The sequence below is a fragment of the Mytilus galloprovincialis genome, chromosome 10 (assembly GCF_965363235.1).
Source record: "Mytilus galloprovincialis chromosome 10, xbMytGall1.hap1.1, whole genome shotgun sequence".
Lineage (NCBI taxonomy): Eukaryota > Metazoa > Mollusca > Bivalvia > Mytilida > Mytilidae > Mytilus > Mytilus galloprovincialis.
In genome coordinates this window covers 51940030-51965057 of record NC_134847.1, presented here as the reverse complement: position 1 = coordinate 51965057, position 25028 = coordinate 51940030, and the positions used below count along the sequence as shown (strand labels likewise).

Here is a 25028-nt window from a genome sequence, read left to right as displayed (position 1 = left end):
AAAAGTGAGAAAGGAAATGGGTATGTTTCGGCCCTCTTTCTTCGACAAACTGTGTTCATCTAAAAGACGCAGTTTTTTACATTTTATTGATTGTATATAAATATTATTCTACTCAAAAATCAAAAGTTGGCCTTGGAAATGAAAAAATATAAATGAATATGCGGTTTTAGACATCCCGGTATTTTCACTTCAGACACATGAGCTCTTTCTGGTTTCTTTATACAAAATATAATTACATCATTAATATAAGTTATTACTTTACATAATAATCATGATAATATGGTATGATTCAATAAAACGTTTAAATCTTTTTTTACTTTTTAATCCATGTCATCATCGAGTTTAACCTTTCTAAATATAATGACGTAAGATTTTTAACAACAAAAGATTAATTCGATGAATTGTAAAATGTCTGTCTAGTTGTAAAATTCGTCCCAGTTCCAAACTTCTTTCAGACATATTTACTAATAAATTCATTCTTATATTTTCTTCTTTGAAATTGGTGTAAAATATGCTCTAAACTGCGCAAAAAAATATATATTGCAGTTGATCAGGCAACTTTAAAGCGAAAGATATATATTATAAAACGAATTATTGTCATAATTCTAGTCGACACACATATTTCGATGGTTTGCTGTCTTTGACCATAGCTAGTACTATATATGCAATGTGTTTATTCTTATTAAAATAAAACATACATGACATATACATTTTCACAAATTATTTTTTAATCAAAACAATTGAAAAAGCGTGCAATACTGAAACAAAGACACCATATGATTTTATAACACGTGTTGCATAAAAAAAGGGTATATAAATGTAATCGTCATAATTTTCGGATCAAGAGATCACTGGTTCTATAGTTTTCGAGGTCCATTCATTAATTTTCATGTTTTTATTATCGATTTCTAATTTCTGAATATAATCTGCTACCTTTTTACTACTGGCTGTTAGTTTATCTTTTTCGTCACGAATTGCATCCTCCATTGTATACGCTACTTTCACTACACCATTCTTTCTGTTCTTTGCAAGTTTTTGCAATTCCTTTCTTAACTGATAAGCCGCTTGTGACCTATCAAAAAAGATAGAGTTCGGTTTTGTAGTTTTATACTTTGAAATTTCTTCTGTATTTTCTCTAGGATTCAAGACTGTTTTAGTTTTACTAGAACACATCTGATCATCTCCTCTTGTAGAGTAAATCCCAGTTTTTAAAACAGCACTTTTGCTTCTTCCAGACGAAAAATTTGTTTTTGTGGATCTATTCTGAGACGCAGACTGACTACGCAGCTTCCGTTGAGTACTTAAATCAGTTGATGCCTTGACTTGGTCAATGACACTTGCACTATCGTCTGGTATCACATCATTCATAAATGAGAATTTTACATTAGATTTTCTTATTTTAGTTATAACTCCTTTCTTTGGAATTTCAGTCCAATTCTCACTACTAGTATCACTTCCAGAATCAGAACTAAATGATTTCTCCCTTACTATCTTTTTCGGAACACTTTCTGTCAAACTCGTAACATCTGAAAATCCGACAGATGACGAATTGTCACTAGAGCATATAACGTCTGCCTTATACCTCTGTCGGAATTTATGTGCTTCATGTCGAATGCTCTTCTCGGATGATCTTTGTTGAGTCTCTATGTCATCAAGAAGCATATAATAGCGCGTTTGAACAACTTTATTTCGACGAAAAGCATCTTTTTCATTTTCACTCCAAAATACAACAGGTCTAGGTAGTTTCCGCTCACTATCTTGTAGCTTATATTTAGACGTTGAATTGTTGTCTTTTCTCCTGGTACCTTCTTTATCCAGAGGAATAGCCATTGCAGAATTTATCAATGTTGTACATGCACTCATGCATTCATACAACCACAGAAAAAAATATTATATGCAGATCATATATCATCTACGTATATCTCTCCTTGAGATTAATAAATAAATTATGACTTAGACGCAAGTCGTTTAAATTTGAAATGATCAATAATTTCTTCTATTTCAAATCACTTCAATAGTATTTAATACTTCCCATACAGACACGAAGGTTACAATCAACATTAAATACTGAAACGTTTTTAATTTGTAAAGTTTTCAATAAGACAATTTTCCACACTGATTGTTGTACTAACGATTTTTCCTCGATCAAAATGTAATTAAAAGCTTGTATATTACACGTCAAACTGATATGTTTGTTTCACGTTGTAAGTATATAGATCTAATTGAAGAAATGTTTGTATATCTCACCGGTATCTCAGGTGCAATAAACAGTCCTCTACTTTTATCTGTATAAAATGATTATAACTGTCTGTTTCAAGAGTTCAGTATAAAGAAAATGACAAACGTAGATAATCAATATGTACGTGAAATTACTTTGTTAAAACTTAAAACTCATAATTCACTAGGAAATACTACCCCTTCGGAGAAACTAACTCTGATGCATAGCATCAAACATAAATATAATCCTAGGATTCATGTTAAGATCCAAAAATGTTATATATATTATACTCGATAATTCATCCACGATTGCTAGCAAATTAAGAATTCATATTTTCTTCGATGCGTATGATTAATTACTTTGTAATTTTACGAACTGCTTAAAATAACATTAATTGAAAACACAGCAACTGTCTTTTGTCTGTGTACTTTCTTCTCTTCGGGTTTGCGATACATTATTCATTGTAATATTCTATAATCCAACACCTGGATATTTTCATGGCGGTTATACTGCTTTTTATATTGATAAAGATTCACTGTTGCACCGAACCAAGGGCTTTTTTTAATCAAACCGAATACAAAACAGCAAAACTTTGAGTGCTCGCTTTTCGGTCCGTATTAATATTTTATAAGGCACGTCACGTTATATTTCAAAATTTGAATTCTTCATTGAACTTCCAATTTAACCAATAAAATATTTACTGCAACCAAACAGACGATACAATACAAAAGAACAATCATATATATGTAGGAATTAAACGGCTTGGTTTATTTATTAGAATCAATATGTTAATTGTATCAGAGTGACACCTTGGTAAAGCTGTTCATTTTTATAAATATTTAAAAACGTGAAAAAAGATAATGAGCGAATTGTTATTCTGAAGAACACGTACATAGAAACGTGAAAGACATAATAAAACTTTGATCAAATTAAAAAGAATCGATTTCGAAGTGCAAATAATATTTCTGACAATACAAATAAAGAATTTATATATATAGCGAAAAGTATCGTAATATAACATGTATAATAAGTTATATAATTGACTTGTATATGCAAATCATTTCTTCGTTTGAAGAAATTATTTACATAATTCTCATATCCTGTACACCGTGTTAAACCTCCCCAACTAGCAGATGCTTAAACATTGTAAAACTCGAGTCTCTTAAGAGCCTGTGTCGCTCACCTTGTTTAAATTGAATGTATGCATATTAAACAAAGGACACAGATGGATTCATGACACAATTGTGTTTTGGTGATGGTGATGTGTTTGTAGATCTTACTTTACTGGACATTCTTGTTACTTACAATTATCTCTATTTATAGTAAACTTGGCCCACTAGCTACAGAGGAAAATATTTTGTAAAAATTATTAAATGTTGACTATAAAGGGCAATAACTCCTTAAGGGGTCAACTGACCATTTTAGTCATTTAACTTATTTGTAGATCTTGCTTTGCTGAACATTATTGCTGATTACAGTTTATCTCTATCTATAATGCTATTCAAGATAATAACCCATAACAGCAAAATTTCTTTAAAAGTTACTGATTGAGGGGCAGCAACCCCTCAACCAGTTGTCCAATTCATCTGAAAATTTCAGGGCAGATAGATATTGACTTGATAAACAATTTAACTTCTTGTCAAATTTGCTCTAAATGCTTTGGTTTCAGAGTTATAAGCTAAAATCTACATTTTACCCTATGTTCTATTGTTAGCCATGGCGGCCATCTTGGGTTGTTGGCAGGGTCACCGCACACATTTGTTAAACTAGATACCCTAAAAATGATTGTGGCTAAGTTTGGTTAAATTTGACCCAGTAGTTTCAGAGGTGAAGATTTTTGTAAAAGATTACACAATTGACTATAAAGGGCAATAACTCCTGAAGGGGTCAACTGACCATTTTGGGCATTTTGACTTATTTTTAGATCTTACTTTGCTAAACATTATTGGTGTTTACAGTTTATCTAATTTTAGCCATGGCGGCAATCTTGGTTGGCAAGCCGGGTCAACGGGCACATTTTTTAAACTACATACCCTAATGATGATTGTGAACAAGTTTGGTCAAATTTTACTTGGTAGTTTCAGAGGAGAAGATTTTTGTAAAAGATTTCAAAAATTTACGAAAAATTGTTGAAAATTGACTATAAAGGGCAATAACTCCTTAAGGGTTCAATTGACTATTTTGATCATGTTGACTTATTTGTAGATCTTACTTTACTGAACATTATTGCTGTTCACAGTTTACCTCTATCTATAATAATATTCAAGATTATAACCAAAAATGACAAACCTTTTTTTTTAAAAGGCCAATTTAGGGGCAGCAACCCAACAACGGTTTCTCCGATTTATCTGAAAATTTCAAGGCAGATAGATATTGACCTGATAAACAATTTTATCCTGTCAGATATGCTCTAAATGCTTTGATTTCAGAGATATAAGCCAAATCTACATTTTACCCCTATGTTTTATTTTTAACCATGGCGGCCATCTTGATTTGTTAGCTGGGTCACCGGACACATTCTTTAAACTAGATACCTTAATTATGATTGTGGCCAAGTTTGGTTTAATTTGGCCCAGTAGTTTCAGAGTAGAAGATTTTTGTAAAAGTTAACGACGATAGACGACGACGACGCCGGACGCCGGACGCAAAGTGATGAGAAAAGCTCACTTGGCCCTTCGGGCCAGGTGAGCTAAAAAGGGGGGGGGGGGGAGTGTAGAAAATAAATACATCTTTATAAGTGAAAAAAACAAAGTTGAAAAATATATTCTTAATTCAATTTCTTTGTGTGTGATCAAAGATTTTTTTTTTAAACTTACGTCACAAAATATAAAATATCATCGATAGAGGTTTAATAAAGATGTACATGGAAATGTAAAGATTTAAGTACACCTAACTATTCAGGCATTTGACAACATGTGTCGTATCACACCAATAATCCACATTTTTCATATGATAATGACAATTAAAGTTGACTTCGAGTTAAAAAAAGTAAGAACTCATTTGTTATTTGAATAATTTTGTGTTTTATATCTCAGATCTTACTGGGTGCCACATAACGATTGCCACATTTGGAGCAGGATCAGCTTACCCTTCCACAGAACATGAGATCAACACAAGTTTTTAGTGGTTTTTTTGTTGTTAGTACACATTCCTTATATTAAATACAGTCAAGTCTGAAATTAGAATTTGAGAAACTATTGTTAGAGACGGTTGACAGTTTTAATAAGTGAAAATAGTGTCGTTTTTATATGAAAACAAACAATGTACTTCCGGCAAGGGGATTTATGCAAGTATGTACTTTAAAAGCAAACTATGGTTTGGGTGCGGGAATTTCTCGCTGCATTGAAGACCTATTGGTGACCTGCTGTTGTTTGTTCTATGGTCGGGTTGTTGTCTCTTTGACACATTCCCCATTTTATGTTTCGCTTGAGCTTAATGTAAAGTCTGAGATCATGATTGAATATTCTCAATACTTTAAGCTGACTTCCGGTTCGAATATATTTGACATTGGTTGCAAAACAGAAAATGTTTTATCTGGATTCCAGGTTAAGCTAAACATAAAGTCAACTTTGCGAAACAAGGAGGATTTTACCACAGTATTTTGAAAAACGCCGTTCAAACAAGAAATTATTTAATAATTAAAAATCAATTTCACAAATTCTAATCTGTTATATAATCAAACAGAAGTACATGACTATTTCATCATTACTCCTTTCATCGGGGAATTAATAAAGAAAAGCACTTGCGTTAATCCGATCACGGCTAGTCTTGACATTTGAATAGAATATGATAAGTAATGATAATCCCAGATGAGGTTCTAATATTTTAATATTTTCTCTCACCCTTTTAATCCTGATCAGGTCTGCACTTCACACAAAAATCTTACGACTAAACTTGATTTGACTGAATTGGTGATGACTTACAATCAATTTAAGTAGTACGATTTTTTACGAAACGAAGGTCAAGAAAATATTGTATATACAGATTAGTTAAAAAAAAAAAAAAAAAAAAAGAAACTCTTTTATATCACATGTGTTTCTCTAATGAAAATAAAAAGTAATGAATTGTACGTAATCTATTAAATTGAACAGATGGGTATTCCTTTAGAATATGCATGTTTTATTCCATATCTGTTGTAATATAACATACTATACAGATTATTATATAATGCAGTCACGAATTTCTTATCACAACCAAAGTGATCGTTGATCAACGCAAATATGAACAAGTATACACTTTTGACAGGTAAATAGTCAATCGAATTTATAATTCATGTATTCAATTGTATTCACCAAAGTTTCAAAATTCATATTCATAAATTTAATTTAACGGAAAAAAATAACTGTTTATTCAACCTGAATGGCTTACTGTTTAAGTACTGACAAAAAGTCCGTGTTAATTTATTCTTCTCCATACGGAAAGTCTCTAATCAGAAGTAGAGTAGAAATAAAGCAGGCGTTGGGAATATATAAGTCAATAAGAAAACAAACGTATTAAAAAAACAAGCAAATTAACGAATTCCAAATAGTACATACTTCATACAGTAGTCTTTTAAATTTATGGAAAATTAGCGGTCGATTTGCTATATTTCTTATTCGATATTGATTAATCAACAGTCTCTACCCAGCACATGCAGCAGCCGGTTCGATATTCAAAATTTCTCAGTTAAATATAATAAAAACTGAATATTTAAAGACTCTGAAAATGATCACCATGTTAAAAAAGTAAAAGTAAAATGAAAAAAGGCAGAAATCTATCTCAGACTCCTACAAATAATCGTAACTTGTTGTACTAAAATATAACCCCTTACATGACTGTATCGAAAACGATTCTATATCTTTATAGTTGGTGAATCGACATCGATAAAAGTAAATAAAAATATTGTTTTATTATATTTATTTCAACACGCCTGAATTATAGTAAGGCTACTTACAGGCTTATAGCTTAATAAAACCAAAGGATGTCTCTGAAAACTTTCATTTTTGATATGTACGAAGGGCTCTAATTTCCAGCTTTGTGTTCGAAATATATTGCAAAAGACTCTTGGAGAAAGCTAAGACTGAATGATCAGGAGATTCTAGACAATACCATGGGTTCATTTACCTGGGCTGATATGCAGAAAGCTTTATCTGGCAAAGGTGGTGACAAACTTCGTACATGTAATATGTTTTAGACCAGTTTTAAAACGGCAACTTATTGTAAAATTCCAATGCCATTTTCGCAAAGGAGCTCTGTTGCAAAATTTCGTAGTGGTGTAGCACCACTAAGAATCGAAACGGGGAGATTTGAAAGATTAGTTTTAAAAGATCGAGTCTGTGATAATTGTATGGATATTTTTATAGAAGATGAAGCCCATGTTTTTTTTTATCGTGTCCTTTATATGACGATTTTAGAAAACAAATTATTCAGTTTAAACATATTTATTTATAATAGTGGATTGGGAAACAAGTTATTGAAGCTTATATTAATCCCTCTCCACTTTGCGGGTGCGAGTGCTGCCGTGTAGCCGCATTAGCCTGCTCTTTTTCGAAATCTACAAGGGTGTCTTTTACGTGCAAGAGATATGTCTCTCTCATAACACGGGTCAGCCATTTATCGTCCCCTTCCGACGGACTATCATCGTTTTCTGAAGACCATATTCGCGAATGGTGTCAAGAGAGAGCGGGAATTTCGGTCCCTGAAATCTTCATCCCGGAACGGGAATCGAACCAGGAACATTTGTGTTAGTAGTTTGATGCACTAACCACTACACCACGGCTAGTATTTGATGAAGCAACGCATTTTAATAGTGATTTTATGTCTTTAGATGATAAACAGGAAAAATAGTTTTTTTATATACAGACGATAATATGATTCGTAGCTGTGCCAAAGCCAGTAATCTTATTTCGATAGACGTAGAATTGATCTATACCGTAAATAATGTTCTTATAAACATGTTTTATAATAGATGAATTCTTTCATATAATGTTTTTAATGTTATGGTCTCTTATAATTATGTGCAGACTTGCTCTCTTTTTATATCTATGTATCATAAATGTAATGTTGTGTTATATGTACGATTGAGAGATTAGACTTGAATAAAATATTGAGATGAATTGGATTGAATAAAAACACTTAATAATTAATGATCAATTTAATATTTTTAATTTTAAAGTGGCGTTTTCAGTTCTCCGTACAAATCAAAGACAAAAAGGTTTAAACATGTCCTTTTTGGTTTTCCATTTATAGTTCATTTTTCACATGCTACTAGAGTGTACAGATGTACGTTCGTTCGTTCTAATTTTTTTGTGTGTGTATTAGAAATGTCATGTTTCATAAGTACGTTTACGAATCCTTTTATTAATAACAATTAAAATATATATATAAATTTTAAAGAGAAATTTGTGATTTACGTAAGGACATTATTTTAATCAAGACCGACGAGAATCGACGATTAACTTTCAGGGTACATAAAACGATTTCTTACATCTCATTTTATTCCTTTTGACAGTGTTGTTGGTATTTTATGTAAACACAACTTTTGGATGTGAGGACATAGAAAACCAGGTTTGCTCTCAACTAATTCAGAAGTATCCAGGGTTTTGCAGCGACACCTGTCTGTCAACATTGTGTCAACGAAGTTGTGGACTCTGTCGTAGGTAGATTTTATATTCACGTACTTGAGAGATATAACAAACACGTGTTTTAAAAGTAAATCTAGAAAAATAATGTAAAACATTTGGCATAGTCATACGATATATGCCTTATTGATTCTGGCCATGACATTTTGTGGAAAATTAGTCTCATGGGTATGTGATGAGTTTGAAATGTTTTCAAATTGCCATTATTTGATTCAGACATCAGGCTCGTGCTTGGTAATTTCGCAATTATAAAATGTCACACATATTTTATAGAATTCATAAAGTTTCAATTTACACCGACTTGAAATCATAAGGTCTGTAAGTTTTCTTTTCGTTTGCAAATTTATACAAATTTTAATAGATGAGTTGGTTATTATTGTCATTGGGTTGAGATCACATTGATATCTCCCAGTTATAGTCAGTTTTGCAAATCGTCTAGGTTTATAAAACGATTCCAGAAATGGGTGTATGAATAAAAAAAAAGTATGCACAGATAGCGAAGTAGAACTTACTGTTCAGTAAAAATTAATAAAAATATGAATTATCATTTATGGTAATAATCTACAAAAGAACAACTATTTCAGCTACTAGTTGTTACGAGTGTCATGAAGTAGATAATCCAAAGAATTGTACAAACGTGGTAGAATGTCCATCAAAAGACCATGTAAGTGCTTTTAAAATATTCCTTTCCCAAAACGATTGGTACGAAGTAAGGTAATAGGATTTTTTTTAAAATAATATAATGCAGAATTCCACAAAATAAAAATTAAAAAGACAAAATAATAGTTTAACACAATTCATGAACTTAATTGAAAACAAACTGCACTAGAAACCTATACTTGTTTCAACTTTGTTGATATTTAACACCACTATCACAATTACGGCTATATCACGAAGACCAGATTTTGTTGGTGGAGGAAGACAATTATATAATTATCATAAAAAACGACCAACCTCCTGTGAGAAATTGGAGCCGAAAGCACCTCACATGAGCGACATTCGAACTGACCGCAGCATAGTTTACATGCTAGTGATCACCGTAAATAAACTACTGAGACAATTGGGCTCTTCACGGTTAGTTCGGCCATATTGGATAGGGGGCAGATTTTTTGGAAGGAGGTGGAAATGGTATGAAAGTGTGGGAAATCCTATGTGTGTTTCCAAGCAACAGCTCTGTTTTAATGATGTTTTCCCGTATTTTTCACACCATTTTTACCTCTGTTATGAAAATATGCCCCCTATCCAATATGGCCGAACTAACCGTGAAGAGCCCTATTGGGTAATCGGGGTCCCAAAGGAGTAATCCGTAATTGGATAAACAAAATTGAACGTTAAACAAAAAAATAATAATAAATGCTGTATTATATTAATTTGTTTGCCTCTTTCAGGATTTTTTTTTAAAACAACACGCTAAATAATTGCGGTTACCTACAACAGGAACGCACAAAGCCGAGTATTAGATAAGTTGTTTTTTACACACTTGCTAAGTTATTCACTGAATGAATGATTTTAAGACAGTACTATATATGTTCACTATTAGGAATTTTGTTTGTAGTATTGTTTTACCACGCAGTCTTTTGCTGACGATTTTAGAGAAATATATAAACTAGGATGTGCTACAAAAAATGTAAGTATTATAATATTAACGGTAACCTATATGTCTTTTGTTGGTTTTTAGTTGTTGTTTTTTTTTAAATTTTGGTTTCACTTTCATTGACGCCCATCTAATCCAACAACATTGTAATTATTTAAATGCAAGACTTTTGTTCAGGTATGAAGCACGATTTTGTATTAGTTCTGAGATCATACGCTTTTATTGTGACTGAAGGTTTGAAAATATACGTAATGATCTCTGATCGGGGTTTATATTTGTTTTGCTCTGACGGAAAAAAAAGCCACATGAAATAATTCAGTAAAGTACATCACTGGGTTTTAACAGTTCTACGAGAACTACTTACTTGGCAATATGGATGTGGAAAAGGGTAACAGTACAAATCTTATAAATACTTTCAATGTGAACAAAAGCAACAGGCTAACTTGCTTGTATCAGACGCTATTGATATGATATGATCTGCTATGTATGATTTCATGATCGCATGACCAAATAGGTATTTGTGTCCATATCTTGTTTCATAAAAGTTATCTTTGAATTTTTAATATTTCACAGCTCTGTGCAGGTTACTTTGGTGATAATGTCAAACGCAGTCTCAAAGTTGATGCTGCATGTTGTCATGAAGATAGATGTAATAATTTGACTCCTGAGGCAATTGAATATGTAAAACATAATCATCAGATGATCACAGCGCCACCATCAAGTGCGTTTTACTATAAGGAACCCTACATAATATAATTCAAACCGTCATCATTTCGGTATTGGCATGAATAATCATTCAAGTGGTCATAATCATAAATTCTTTGTTTACAACAATTTTTCGTTGTTGAATTATCAGAATTTTTTTTATCTTAGCACAGATTATTTTAGTTGTATATGGGAAAAATAATTTTTGGAATTTTTGTTCCTCAATGCTCTTTAATTTGGATCTTATTAGGCCTTTGAATAATTCTGATTCGAGCGTTACGGATGAGTCGTGTAGACAATCTGGTGTAATCTTGGTATCTATGATGAGTTTATAATACAAAGAAACTGCAACGCTCTGTATATATTAATAAGTGTAACATATATAAAAAAAAATATGAACACGTTTACATTTTATAAGCAACTTAGGCCCATACTGCATAGTCAGCTATAAAAGACTCCGAAATGACAAATGTAAAACAAATGGCCTCATTCATGCCAAAAGTAATGAGCGAAAAACAAATATGCAACACAGTGTCACGACAACCATTGAATAACAGGCACATGCAAAATGTGGCAGGGTTAAACATGTATTTCATTAGACAGTACAGGTAACTCTAAAGATTGATACTATTCATACAAAAAAATACGCAAATGCTTTAAAGACAAAAGTGATCTTTTAAAATCTGTTTTTAATTCATTATCATTTAAGATTTCACAGAAGGTAACTGTTGAATACATTTAAGTTTCTTATTTTTCACTCGTGCACCTGCATGTACTTATCCTTTTATTCTATTTAAATCCCCATTGAAAGGTCTCTGACAGATTGATTGAGAGTAAAATCACTGTCATCGATGGCCAGCCACGAACAATTTTAAGGTATTCAGTATTATTACCAACAAAAGTATTGCGGTGGTCCACGCTGTTATAAAAATGATTCTAATTTGCGTCTTTATCTTTTTCAAACGCAGATGAAACAACTATCTCACCGTTGATCAACGACTGTCGTAATATTGATGACAGTATCTGTACACGTATAATACAGTTAAATCCAGATTTCTGTCAGAATGATACATGTGCTGCTTCGAAGTTATGTCCCTTGATGTGTAAAAGTTGTTGTGAGTAATGTTTTATATAGACAGTGTACACGGGTGTCATTCGGTTTATCGAGAGAAATGGGCGTGAAAGAATATCTAACGGCGGTCAAGTATTGAGAGACGATCGTGAAAGTTCTGGTAACGGATCGTGAAAGAAATTTAATCGAGAAGACATATGAAAGGTCAGTAAATATTCTAATTTAATTAATTACACAGACACATTTACGACAAAATAAAACGGTCTGTCAAAATGGTTCAACATTATGATCAGTATGTCAGAATATCCAGTTTCAAAAGTACACAGTTATTACAAAACGACAAAAGGCAGATTGCTTCTCGACATTTCAATGACATAAAAAATGTAAACAAACACGATTTTTTCACAAATTCGACTAGATAAAATACCTTTATCAAAATAAGGGCATTGTATTTGAATTAATTAAACAGTTCTCATAGTTATTTTGTATAAATATAATCTGAAACTTGGTTAATAAAGAACTATTCACACAAAATTGATTTTTTGGATCGTGAAAGATCACGTACCGCATTTTTGAAGATCGTGAAAAGGATCGTGAAAGATCTGATGCTACGAAGACGTTCACATTATTCTTCCTTTAAATGATGATTGATATTTGTTATTGGTATTGAGACTTACTAGATAGGTCAATATCCTCCATAGGTTTAAGCATTTCAAAGTATTAATATTTTCAGAAAATGAAAAGAAAAAGAAATTACAACTATGGCAATAAGAAAAGACAGTGGGTGACAAAACGCCGAAAAAAACAATCCAGTGAAGGTGAGCCAATGGAAGAGGTTGAAGATGAAAATATTATTACAGAAGCAACACACGAATATTGTGAAGATGATGTGGAAATGAATGAGATAGTAAACTTATTACTAATTGTTATCAAAGAAATAGCAAGGTTTGGATTCCTACAGTATCTTTTAATGTTCTTCAATCTAATAGCAAATAAGAAATTCGACTTTTCAAATATTTGCTTTTTATTGTTTTGTGACATTTTAAGGTTTTGGAGTACACCCACAACAATATTAATGCGGTATCCGTTTTCAAAGGTTTATGACTGGATATAAGAACACTGGCCAATCATGTGATACAAGCAAAGGATTTTATGATCCCGACAACGCTCTCATCAATTTCGCCGTTCCCAGTCATATTCATATCGAGACTTTTAACACAGATCTGAATCTATCCGATATTAAAGGACCCGGTAAATTTGGTTAAGAAAGTTGTTTCAACGAATCCATCCAATTCTTTTGCACTAACATTTGATGGTAAAAAATTGGCACCAGGTTTGACAACTGATTCTGGTGACGTCGATTTACTCACTTATCGTGAGTTATAGGATACCCATATTTTGTATATTGGATCCTAAAAACTAAATGTCCGTCAGACAGGATTCACCTGACCCTGAATTTGCCTCATTTCATGGATGAAGATTCATTTTAGTGGTCAAGTCCGTATCGAGGATTCGTTAAGCTTTAGGATATATGTCTGTTGTTATGATTGTAAGGTGTATATTTTCGACTTGTGCAAGGTTTCAACTAACATTGAACTCATTATCATGCATCATTCCGCAATGTTTGTTTTATGTTGTTTGGCCTTTTGAATATATACATGTATGCAATAGCGACAATATGTTTCGTGTATGGTATACATGTCTGTCTTCATGTTTCTTATATGACCATGATGACTTCAATTTTGTTTGATTTATTAAATGATAGAAAGATGTCTATGTCTGGCTGTCGGTCAGGGTTCATATACTTTTGACCTTATGTTTCGAATTAATTGGCCAAGCACAACTTTTACATTTGTCAGTTTCTAAGGCACTGTAAAGATCGGAACACATTAATTTGGTGTACGGGATATTTGTAGAGATCTGTATGGCATGGTTCATCTGACCTTGACCTTTTTTATGAAACATTGATAATCTTAAGCGCATTTGACACTTCTAGTAAAACCCTTTATATTATAGACGTTCAACAAATATACTATCATAAGTAAAGCAATCAAGACATTACAGCATTTGCGCTTGGTATTCTATAATATGTACTATAAAGTTAAATCAATCCTTACCTGCGTTGTTTATAAAGAACTTAAAAAGTTCTGTTGCACAAAATGTTGGTTATCGTTCAATCCAATATTACACATGAAATGTGCTGTTTTTGCTATGATTTTTTGTTTGATTGATAACATTTTGGTTTAAACGTTGCATATCCATATTATTGGCTAACTAGTGTTTGTGTGCGTGAATTGCACTAGACCGATTCAAAGAGCTGAATCGTTCACACTTATTTAGACACGTTATTAGTTGGGTTTTTTTAACTTTCGAGGTTAAGTGTTGAATAGAAAAAAAAAGATAATAGCTTTAATGTTCATCCTTATCAAAATAGCTACAGGCTTCAACCACTTGCAGATTTATTAAATGGTAAAAGAAATACTGATTTCTGATTACTAGTATAAAGTCTGGTCACGCATTTTCTTTCACGATCGAAAAAAATATGTTGCCTGATCTTTCACGATCAAGTTTGATGGAAATTCAAGAAATTCAAGGTTTTCATAAACAAATTAACGCTTTTAATGGACGAACATACTTTAATTTTACTGTACTATCAGATAGACCAAAGATTAAATTTCAAATATATCATGATATTCTGAAATATGACCATTATAGGTACACAAAGCGTGTTATTTGTAATTAATTTCATAGACACGCATTCCGCCTTTTGTGTTTTTTCAAAAAGTACTTCATATTTTCTTTATCTTCTTTCACAGTTATGTTGAAGAAGTTATACCATTTTGACAGACATATTTTTTTGTTCGGATTTGTTTCGCGTTTTTAAAATTTAGCGATTTTTTCAAAGATTCTGAACTAAAATGTACATTAAATGCCTTTCACGATCCGTTACCAGAACTTTCACGATCGTCTCTCAATACTTGACCGCCGTTAGATATTCTTTCACGCCCATTTCTCTCGATAAACCGAATGACACCCGTGGTGTATATAAAGTACGAATCCAGCTATAGTTCATTTTCACTGTCATATGCGGGTATGTCTATTGTAGAATAAAGGATCATGGGAAAACTGTATTTGTTTACGTTTTGAAAATACCAAATTAATTGATTTGAAGGAAAGATTTTACATATTTTCATTGTGATATGTCTTTATTATGTACAAACATAGCATTAAAATTCAAATAAGTGTTATAAAAGCAACATAATATAGCATATCGATTTTTGAAAGCGATCCATTTTAACTATAGATGCGATGAATTATCACTGAGAGTGCAGTCATTTCTGATGTGGAATTTTCGAAGATGCGAGGAATTTTTATTGTAGAATTATGTGATAAATGCACTTGAAACAAATGAATGAATGAATGAATGAATACTTTATTTGCAAGAAGCATATACATGTTCTTGACTCGATTGTTGCTTGCATGATTTTAACTGTATAAAGTGAAACGGTATGTGACATAAATTATCCACAGTCATTAAAACATGAAATGTAAGGTGTGGGCGAACTTTTTTGTTTGCATTGGTACGTGAAGTAGAGCACCCTTGATACATTTTTTTTTATCCGTAATGAACAGCTCGATACCAGAAGAGGATTTAGGGGGACAGGGGGTTTCCCCCTTTTTGGGAAAACATTTGGTTACTTTTATATGGAATCACTGGAGCGGGCCCCCTCTTAGGTAGTCATTGGACCCCTACTTATAAAAATTTCTAGATCCGCGAATGGATACTACCACAGAGGTCAAACAATGCACATTTGGGTAATTGTACACAACATGCATGCTACAATTCATGTTTGATGATCTTAGACCCCTTGGACCTCTATGTGGGCTATTTCGGTAACTTGGTAAAAATTCCCAAACTGGATACAATGTTAGATTCAGCATGTCAAAGAACCCCAAATATCCATAAGGTTTTTTGTCTATAAAAATGCATGCATGGGATACATTTGTTATTGAAGGCATGACTGTAACAATAGGATGAAGATAAAAAAATATCTTATTTTGGGGTCTCATTGGGGGGGGGGGGGGGGTCTGATCCCTGATCCCGCTTACTGCTTTATCAGATTCCCGTATCCCGCTTATACTATGCAGTTCTCCTTTTTTTTAAATTTTCCGTGTCCCGCTATACTTTATTTCTCGTTTTCACGACACAATCATTTGACTTTCACGTGTCACGCTTACAAAAAAATCGGCATTCCGCGTCACGCTTATACCCCAATGCGACCAACTATTCTACTCTTTTCTGACTCATATTAAGCCCATTATAAATATATTAAAAAAAGTGTGTTTTTTATCCCTTGCGTGGTGAAGTGTCATGGAAATGGATAAAAAAACAAGGATATGGAAATGGATAAAAAAAAATCACGGATAAAGATCCCTATACGATTCATAAGAAATTTTAAAAATGGAATACATTTGAAATAAATGTTATTTCTATTGAATTTATTTAGAGTGTTTTAAAACCAAACTTTCCTCCGTAAGTTAAATTTTATCAAATCCGTCTCTTACTTTATCTATTGTTTGAGCAAGTCGGCTAAATTAAGGCTTTACAGCTAATTTCCTAATGCATGTAAAGCAAAACTTTGGTTGACTTGATTGCTTAGTTTGTATAATTGTTCATACAAACTTTGTAAATAAGATTGACATCTTTAAACAATATGTATCGGCATAGTTTAACCTGTATTTAAAAATACGCTGTAATAGATAAAAAATAAATATATCATACAGTGAAAATGCGCCGCATATCAATACTAATGAATCGCTCTACAGTGAAAATGAAAGAATAGTATCATTATTCGACAGTAAACATAACTCGCATAAAGAAAGCATCATGGTGGAATTCAGTTCAATATGAAGAAACTGAATGACAAAACCTATTCTACGTTACACAACTTTAATAATTGTGTTGAAATGAATATTTTTTCTGCAACAACATCTTACCTGTTAGTTATAAAACACCTGCACGATCTGTTCGTGAAATGTCCTAAATAATCACCTATTTTGGTATATACTTCACAGCTATTTGGATTAGGCGCGAAAAAAACCCCGTTCGCATCTCTTACTTTGTTTTATTAGTATAATGTGTTTTTTAACATATACTTTTTAACTAATTTTCTTCATTTTCTTCAAAAATAAAAAAAGGTCTTCTGTTTATTTATCATTCTACATCAAAAATTTCTGGCATATACAGTGAAAATGATATTTTAGGATCCGCACTTTACATACACTGGACTTTGCAAACTGTTGCAAATGTAAAGACATGTCCGTTCAATTCAAAACAGGTCCAACATGTATTTTGGGTGTATGCAATGTTATTTAGAAGTCGATCAATATAATGATAATGATGGTGTTTAACGTCCGGTGACAGAGGAGTAGGCCCGGTAAGACCATTTTTTGGCCCCAAAATATAGCATTTTTACAAATTTATAAAAAAGTAAATTTTTGGCTGATATTTGGATCATAGTAGAATAATTATGTTTTATAAATATGGGCTGTTTTTGAAAATATAATGCACATTCATCAGGTAATAGCATCATAAATTCATGCAATATTACTGAAATCTTCACAATTTAAAAATTGGTGCTAATTTTAAGACGTCCTTTGACTTAAATGAAAGACTTTTTTGGCTGCATTCGTTTTTAGTCTTTATATTTGAATATATGTTGTATTTGATGATAAAACATTACATATATAAAGGGTTAGACTGAACAAGAATGCGGCCACTTCCATCTTAGACAAAAAAACATCTGAAAAGTGACATGTTAAGGCATATATATGATACATTTTTAAGTTTGAATTTGAGCGTCTTTGATGACCAAGTGAGTCCAAATTTTTAACATAAACTTATTGAATCGACTGAAGTAGTCACTTAAGTGTTTAAGATAAATCAAAAGTTTTCATTAGATGTACTTCGAATTTTACCGGATCTGCTCCTTTAAAATGAAGTTCAGATCGAAAACGCATGAATTTGTAAAGATTACAGACTCTGCATTGTACAAAGCCTACACCTCCGCGGTTTGTTAACATACTAGCCCACAATGTAACAATCTGCAGGAAGATATGCGTACCTAACTGGTACAATATTATGACTCAGGGCTCATACTCTTAAATGCTGCGTGCTTAACGGAGAAGCAACAAACAAAATATAAAGTTTTTGAATAGACTGGAAATCAGAACCAAGATAACAGAAATTGGCTACTGCATGTTGAACTTAGTGATATATCTAAGGTATAAGTTACAAGATGTAAGCATTCTTATGACATAAATAAATTTAAAAAAATGTCTTTTTACTAGTAACGTAAAAGATAAAGAGGGCTTATGCTTTTTTTTGTATCAAAATGAACATCAGAACGAAGTTTTGTAAAATTAAGCAATTATTGTATGTATGTCTAAAACGTATTTGACTCTTCTGTTATATGAAACGATTCGTAAGTATGTTCTTTTCAAAAAGATTCGTGCCTAATGTTTTTCCACGTTAAATATATATTTTTTATTTCCTACCATTGTAGTTAGATGTAATAGTTGTAATGACATAGAACATATTGATGACTGCAAGGCGACCACCGCATGTAAAGGGGGCAAGGTAAGCTGTTTTGAATGCGGGAGATATAATTTCTAGGAAAAAAATCTCGAAATTGAAGCAAGTTGTACGAAATTATATAGACTATAACTGTTTAGTGTCTTTAAATATCAGCTGTATTTGTACGAGGCTAAGACACAAGGTGTATGCGAGCTTTTGGCGAGCTATTTCACCTGTTTCGAGCCGAGTACAAATACCGCTGATATTTAAAGACACTAAAGAGTTATTGTCTTTATCCTGCAATTAATTCTGTATATTGTTTGTGTTTTGAAATACACAAAAACTAACATATTTAGCATTTATTTTCGATTTGTAATCCCTTGAGGCCCGCGTAGTAATATCAAAACCACACAATACACAATACGCTGAAGACGGGTTCGCAAAAAAAGAATCTCGAATGGTCAACAATAATACATCGCTCAAGGTGAATAATTATCTATTTTAACATAACAACTAATTTCAACAGTAAAAACAAATAACAAAACATTGTGAAACAGAAGTGTACGAGTTGACAAATATCCTACGCTTCAGACTTGACATTCACTAAACATGCATGCTGAAATTGACATGGTTGATTTTGTAACACAATCATACACATTCAAGTTTTGAAATCGACAATTGTTATCGTCATGATTGGAATGCAACTGGAATATACATTCTGAGGTCACACAGGTTCAAACAATACTCAGTCCGGCAGTGGGCGGAGCTTTAAAGAGATATCTGTATAGTATACAGATACAGCATAGCGATATCTGTAGGGCGGCTGTATCTGTATAGTAGGACACCCAATTGCAGGATAAGAGTTTATCACTGCAATGTCTTGAATCCAAGGTCATTTCGAATAAAAAAAAGTATATCAAAACTATCGATCAGCAAGGCAAATTCAAAAAAAGGGAAGTTCTTAAAACTGATAAAATCAAACGTTATCGATCCACGTAACAAGTGTAAAACAACTGCCAAATTTCTGACTTGGCACATGTTTTTCACAAGACAATTTTGAGTGAAACCCAGCTAAACTTAAACGGTAATCTGGTAATAACGTTCCTAAACAGTATGAATATACAAATATTAAAAAAACAGTTTTTCAAACAAAAGCACTTAAAATACACAAGTACACGATACAGTTAGCCAACAATAGACAATAGACTATAAATACAACAGTCAACGATACATTTAACCAACATAACAGTTAACTAATTATTGACATTAAGAAACAGAACTTAAAAAGGCTGGTGTATAAAAACTGTATATAAGTGTGGTTATACCTCATTTCTTCATTCTGGTAGTCACGCCCTTGCTAAAGTGAGTGCCCGTTTGACTATGTGGGATGTATAAATACATAGCTAGGTCCAATTTGAATGTGGTTTGGAGGGGGTCGGATCTGGTGTAAATATCCCGTGTAAGGATGAAGTCACGATCTTTGTATGTTATAGAACCGTTTTGATTGCAACATTTCTCTTAAGGGCCCGTCGGTGGCCTGTTGCAGTAAGTCTGAAACATATAAAAAAAACTGTGAGTCCGACTTTTTGAAACCGCAAAATAAGTTTAAAGAAAAGGATAAAAGAAAACACAATCTACTGCTAATTAATTGTGTTACATGTATAATGCACTTATATTTCTTTAAAAATTGTATCGTACAAATTTAAATAATTGTTTGTTTAGCAAAATTGAGACATCATATCAAATGTAAGCGGAAATTTGAAAATAATGTATTCTGTGTCTTATCATTATCTAATAATCTGTTTCAGAAATGTTATTCTCTTGAAACATTAAGTTTTGATCTCAGACCGGTATACAGACTTGGATGTATGGATGATCAGGTATGATGGGTTTTTTTTGCCTAAGGATTTGCTACTATAGAAAACGATTCTTGCACTTTCTGAGACAGCAGTACTGATTTAATGATAGAAAAAAAAATGAATTGAAGAGAACAGTTAGTGCCCGTGACAATTCCAATTGTTTATTGAAAAACACGTCCTCCAAACGTAGCAAAAATGTTGTCTGTCAAGAAATCAAGCATCTTGATAAGGTTGGTTTGATGGAGTCAGGGTGATTTTTTTTTACAAAGGACGATTTATTCCTCCGAAAGACAAGATACGTGTAACAATGGCCATTTAAAAAAAAAAAAAGAAGCAAGACCAACTCTTCCAATTTTTCTTTAAGTTTGGAATGAGGAATTCTAATGTAAAGTGTAGATATACTTGTATCAGTATTTATTTATTTATTTCATTTGAATTTTGTTTTACATGTTTGCTTCGCGTATTCAAACTTCTTTCAATCTCGTGAGCTGAAAAGTGCAAGCAATCTGAATGTTTACACAAAGCGCTAGCTGTTATGTCTCTTATTTGTTTCAAATACTTTAGCCTAGATATATGTCAAGACATTAAGCAGTTTAGACCAAGATTATTTGTACAATGGCAAATTAGGATCAGATAAATTGATTAGTCAAATTTAAGACTGATAGCACATTTGTGCACTTTATATAAAAATAATATCATCTTATTAATAAAATCATATCGCCCCATAAATTCAATATATGAATACCACGGACATTGAAAGGTTCGAAACTTAAATTTGTAATTACTGGTGCTTATTTTTTTTTTAAATGCGAATAAGCCATGGTGTTGTCAGTTTATTTTCGATTTATGAGTTTGACTGTCCGCCTTTTAATGCATGCAAACTATTTTGTTTCATTTTTTAGAATTTGATTTTGATCTATCGATGGAGTGAGAGAGAGATATAATTTTTATACTATATATTGCCTTTTTTTATTGTTAAAGCTTTGTCAGAGATTCATGATATCAAGCCCGCAAATATTTGGAAAAAGACAACAATTACAACTAAAAGGAGGTTGTTGCAATTATGACCTTTGTAACGACAATGATGGCATGACAACTACACCAGCTACAACAACAACAACACAAGTTCCTACAACTGTTATTACTGGTAAGTTGGTAATGATTTATAAACATTGAGCAGAAAGAGAGAGGCGAAAAATACCAAACGGACAAAAAGTTCAAAGGTTGAAAATAAATTGACACCGCCATGATTAAAAAAGACAAAGAGCAACAGACACCGCCATGATTAAAAAAGACAAAAGAGCAACAGACACACGATAGTACACAAAACTCAACATAGAAAACTTAAACACTGAGCAACCTCAACAAAAATATGGGTTATTTCAGCAGCTCTTAAAGGTTAAGAATATCCTGCTCTACATGTGACACCCATCTTCTTGCTCATGTTAGTAAAATACAAGTCTAATTCGATCGGTCAGATCGGGGGAAAGGGTACGGTATTGTAAAGACATTTCGAATATATTCGCTATTCATCTTTGAAACGGATATTTAATAATGATGAACCAACTCGTGATTGAGATTGTGAAGATTTTATGGTCCTTATGATACTTGTAGGCAATGGTTCGCAAATTATCAAAAATATTGTAAAGACAATGAATGCTACTGTTCTATAGCCGCAGAATAGCCTTACTAAATACCAAGTTAGAATTTAGAAAAAAAATCGATTTGTAGCAAAACCATATGTGAATCAATAACCAGACAGCTGGAAAAAGTTTTTTAAAAAATGTTGTGGAATAGTATATTAGCTTTGTTTTGGAGTCTTATAACATCTTTTTTTCTTTGGTAGTCTTATAAAAAAAATTTCAAGTAAACATTACCAATCGCTGGTAATCTATTTGACGATTGACAGTTATTTTTTAAGTGACAATTGAGAATTTGTTTTAAGTGACTTTTGTTAGTTTGTTTTCTATTGATGAGTTTGAATATCCCTTTGGAATATTTCGACTGTCTTTTATCTTAGCTTCTCAATTCCTTAATACATTCAAAGTAACACTGATGTTTGATTTTATATAAAACACCAAAAGTAATATAGAAATAATACAATTAAACGAAATGTTTTTTTCAAATTTTTCAAATTTCAAATTTCGTCACCAAAAGATGGGTTTTGACTACTTTATGAGATATTTGCGAATTCGTGTTTGTAGGTTGCGGTCACCATTCGTCAAGACATTGTCCTTCAGGGTTTCAGCTTTATCATTCGTGTTACCATGTAGGTAAAGAAGCGAAGAACTGGCATGATGCGGAGGTAAAAATGAGTTGAACAAATAAACAAGTAATATATTTTCGAAAAAAAAGCTAGCCGTCTCTTAGCTGATAAAAGTTTAAAGTGTTCTCGCTTTGTAGATTAATCCATTCAGAATAGCCTTGCATACAACAATTCATTCTCTCATCATGAAATATCATAACCATGTTCAAGTTTTCTCATGTTTTGTATTTAAACTATGAGGTCGCCAAAGGTTCTCAACGCCTAAATCAATTAATACGAATAATTAGCAGGGAACTTAACCTTTTTAATATTGAATGTTTAAACGTTCTTATTTTCTTCTCGTGCACCTGCATGTACTTCTGACACTCTTTTATTTTATTCTATTTAATCCCCATTGGAAAGCCTCTGACAGACTGAGTGAGCGTAAAATCACTGTTATCGATAGCCGATGACAAACAAGTTTCAGGTAAACGATTCAGTATTCTTGTCATCAAAATTATAACGGTGGTCCACGCTGATGTGAAAATCCTTCTATATCAACGTGCATCTAAGAACATGAATTTATTTATTTTTCAGAGTTACTGCAAGAGTAAATGTACTAGACTGGCAGACTTCAGTTCGTTGAGAGATCTGCAACATGTGTTCTCACATGTTCTTTCAGAAAAATCCAATTCAACAAGTAAGTATATTTAATCAATACAACCAACGATTGGTTTCATTTCATCAAACACTAGTGTATTTAAAGGAATGTCCTTAATCAAATGGCAAAATCAGAAGCTCAAACAATGGATAACAATTGTCATATTCCTGACTTGGTATAGGCATTTTCTAATGTAGAAACTTGTGGATTGAACCTGGTTTTATAGCTAGCTAAATTAAATCCTCTCACTTAAAAATCATAAAACTGATCAAGGTTACTCTTGCATAATACATATAAATGATATATGTCAGGAAGTACATTAAACGAAGAAAAATAATTATTGCACATTAATTGACACGAGGGTTGTCTTTCGTTTACCCTTAAACAACATCCTTGGTGTAGCATTTAATTCGTCTAAACTTAAAAATATCTAAATCTAGGGATGTTAAAAGAGGTAGATGATATTAGCAAGTGTGAGATTTTGTACGGTTTGATAAATTTGTTAAGTCATGACATGCAATTGCTTTTAATTAGAAATCTCCTACCTTAGGTTGAAACTATGGGATAAATAACGTTCTGTCAAAATCATTTGCTTGTAGATCAATTGTTAGCATGAAAACAATCATCTTATCTGTGTCATGTTAGATTTATTTTTTCTACATATTTATTTTCATTACAGCATTGGATTTTTGGACAGATGGTGTCGGACACACATCTGCCTTCAAATCTGGTGGACACTATTGGATGTGGTCAACTACAAAACAAAGAATAAGTTCTGAGTTGACTCATCATGTTCATCTCATTAGTTTTAATGATTGTTTAATGTTGAAAGGGAACTCCCATACAAGCACTGATTTATTGTCTGCGGCAAATTGCCAAACAAAGTTAACTCCTGTATGTAAATTGTAATAAATTTGAGATACACTTACTTTTGAAAATTTATAATGAAGGAGATTTGATAACGTTACAACACATTTCTGACTGCAACACAATTAAAAAGGGGACACATATACTAAATGGTGAGCAAATCCTTCTTCATATGTGCACGAGACACATCTCATATTCTAAATGGTTGGTATAACTACTGTTATAATTGTCAATCAGTGAGGAAACCATCAATGAATCCTAAAATGCAATTTTCATTTTTTTTAAGCAACATCTGAGCTGCATTTAAATGGAATGTCTCTTATTTCATATGCTATTTTAAATGAAAAAATAGACATACAAACAAACACCACACGTACAAAACACATCATAGAATACATACTAGTAACTAGATAAACGTGGAGGTTATCTCATATGCTCCAGAAGGGTGAGCATATTTGTTACATTAGTAGCACCCTTTGATTTTGTTAATAACCTAGAACAAAATGCCGCCATATACAATAATTTACCAAGGTAAATGAAAAAACTTTTGTGGTACAGCTTAAATGGAGAAAGGAAATGTTGTACAAATAGATACATGTAGATCAGCAGT

The 25028-nt window shown here is 32.3% G+C and overlaps 1 protein-coding gene across 1 annotated transcript; it reads left to right on the top strand.

Moving 5' to 3' along the window:
* Positions 1-6372: 6372 nt before the first annotated feature.
* LOC143047793 (uncharacterized) lies at positions 6373-24479 on the top strand. The gene is made up of 12 exons (XM_076221052.1): positions 6373-6463; positions 8709-8852; positions 9423-9502; positions 10394-10465; positions 11006-11153; positions 12106-12252; positions 18776-18849; positions 20595-20666; positions 21627-21792; positions 22850-22950; positions 23488-23590; positions 24231-24479. The coding sequence occupies exons 1-12, from the start codon at positions 6439-6441 to the stop codon at positions 24458-24460; spliced, it is 1362 nt and encodes a 453-aa protein (XP_076077167.1). The 5' UTR covers positions 6373-6438; the 3' UTR covers positions 24461-24479.
* Positions 24480-25028: the final 549 nt, after the last annotated feature.

Excerpts from the sequence above, each read along its gene's own strand:
- LOC143047793 (XM_076221052.1), top strand. The coding sequence starts at position 6,439 with ATGAACAAGTATACACTTTTGACAG. Across the intron at positions 18,850-20,594 it reads CCGCATGTAAAGGGGGCAAG|AAATGTTATTCTCTTGAAAC; the intron begins GTAAGCTGTTTT and ends AATCTGTTTCAG. Across the intron at positions 22,951-23,487 it reads AGAACTGGCATGATGCGGAG|AGTTACTGCAAGAGTAAATG; the intron begins GTAAAAATGAGT and ends TTTATTTTTCAG.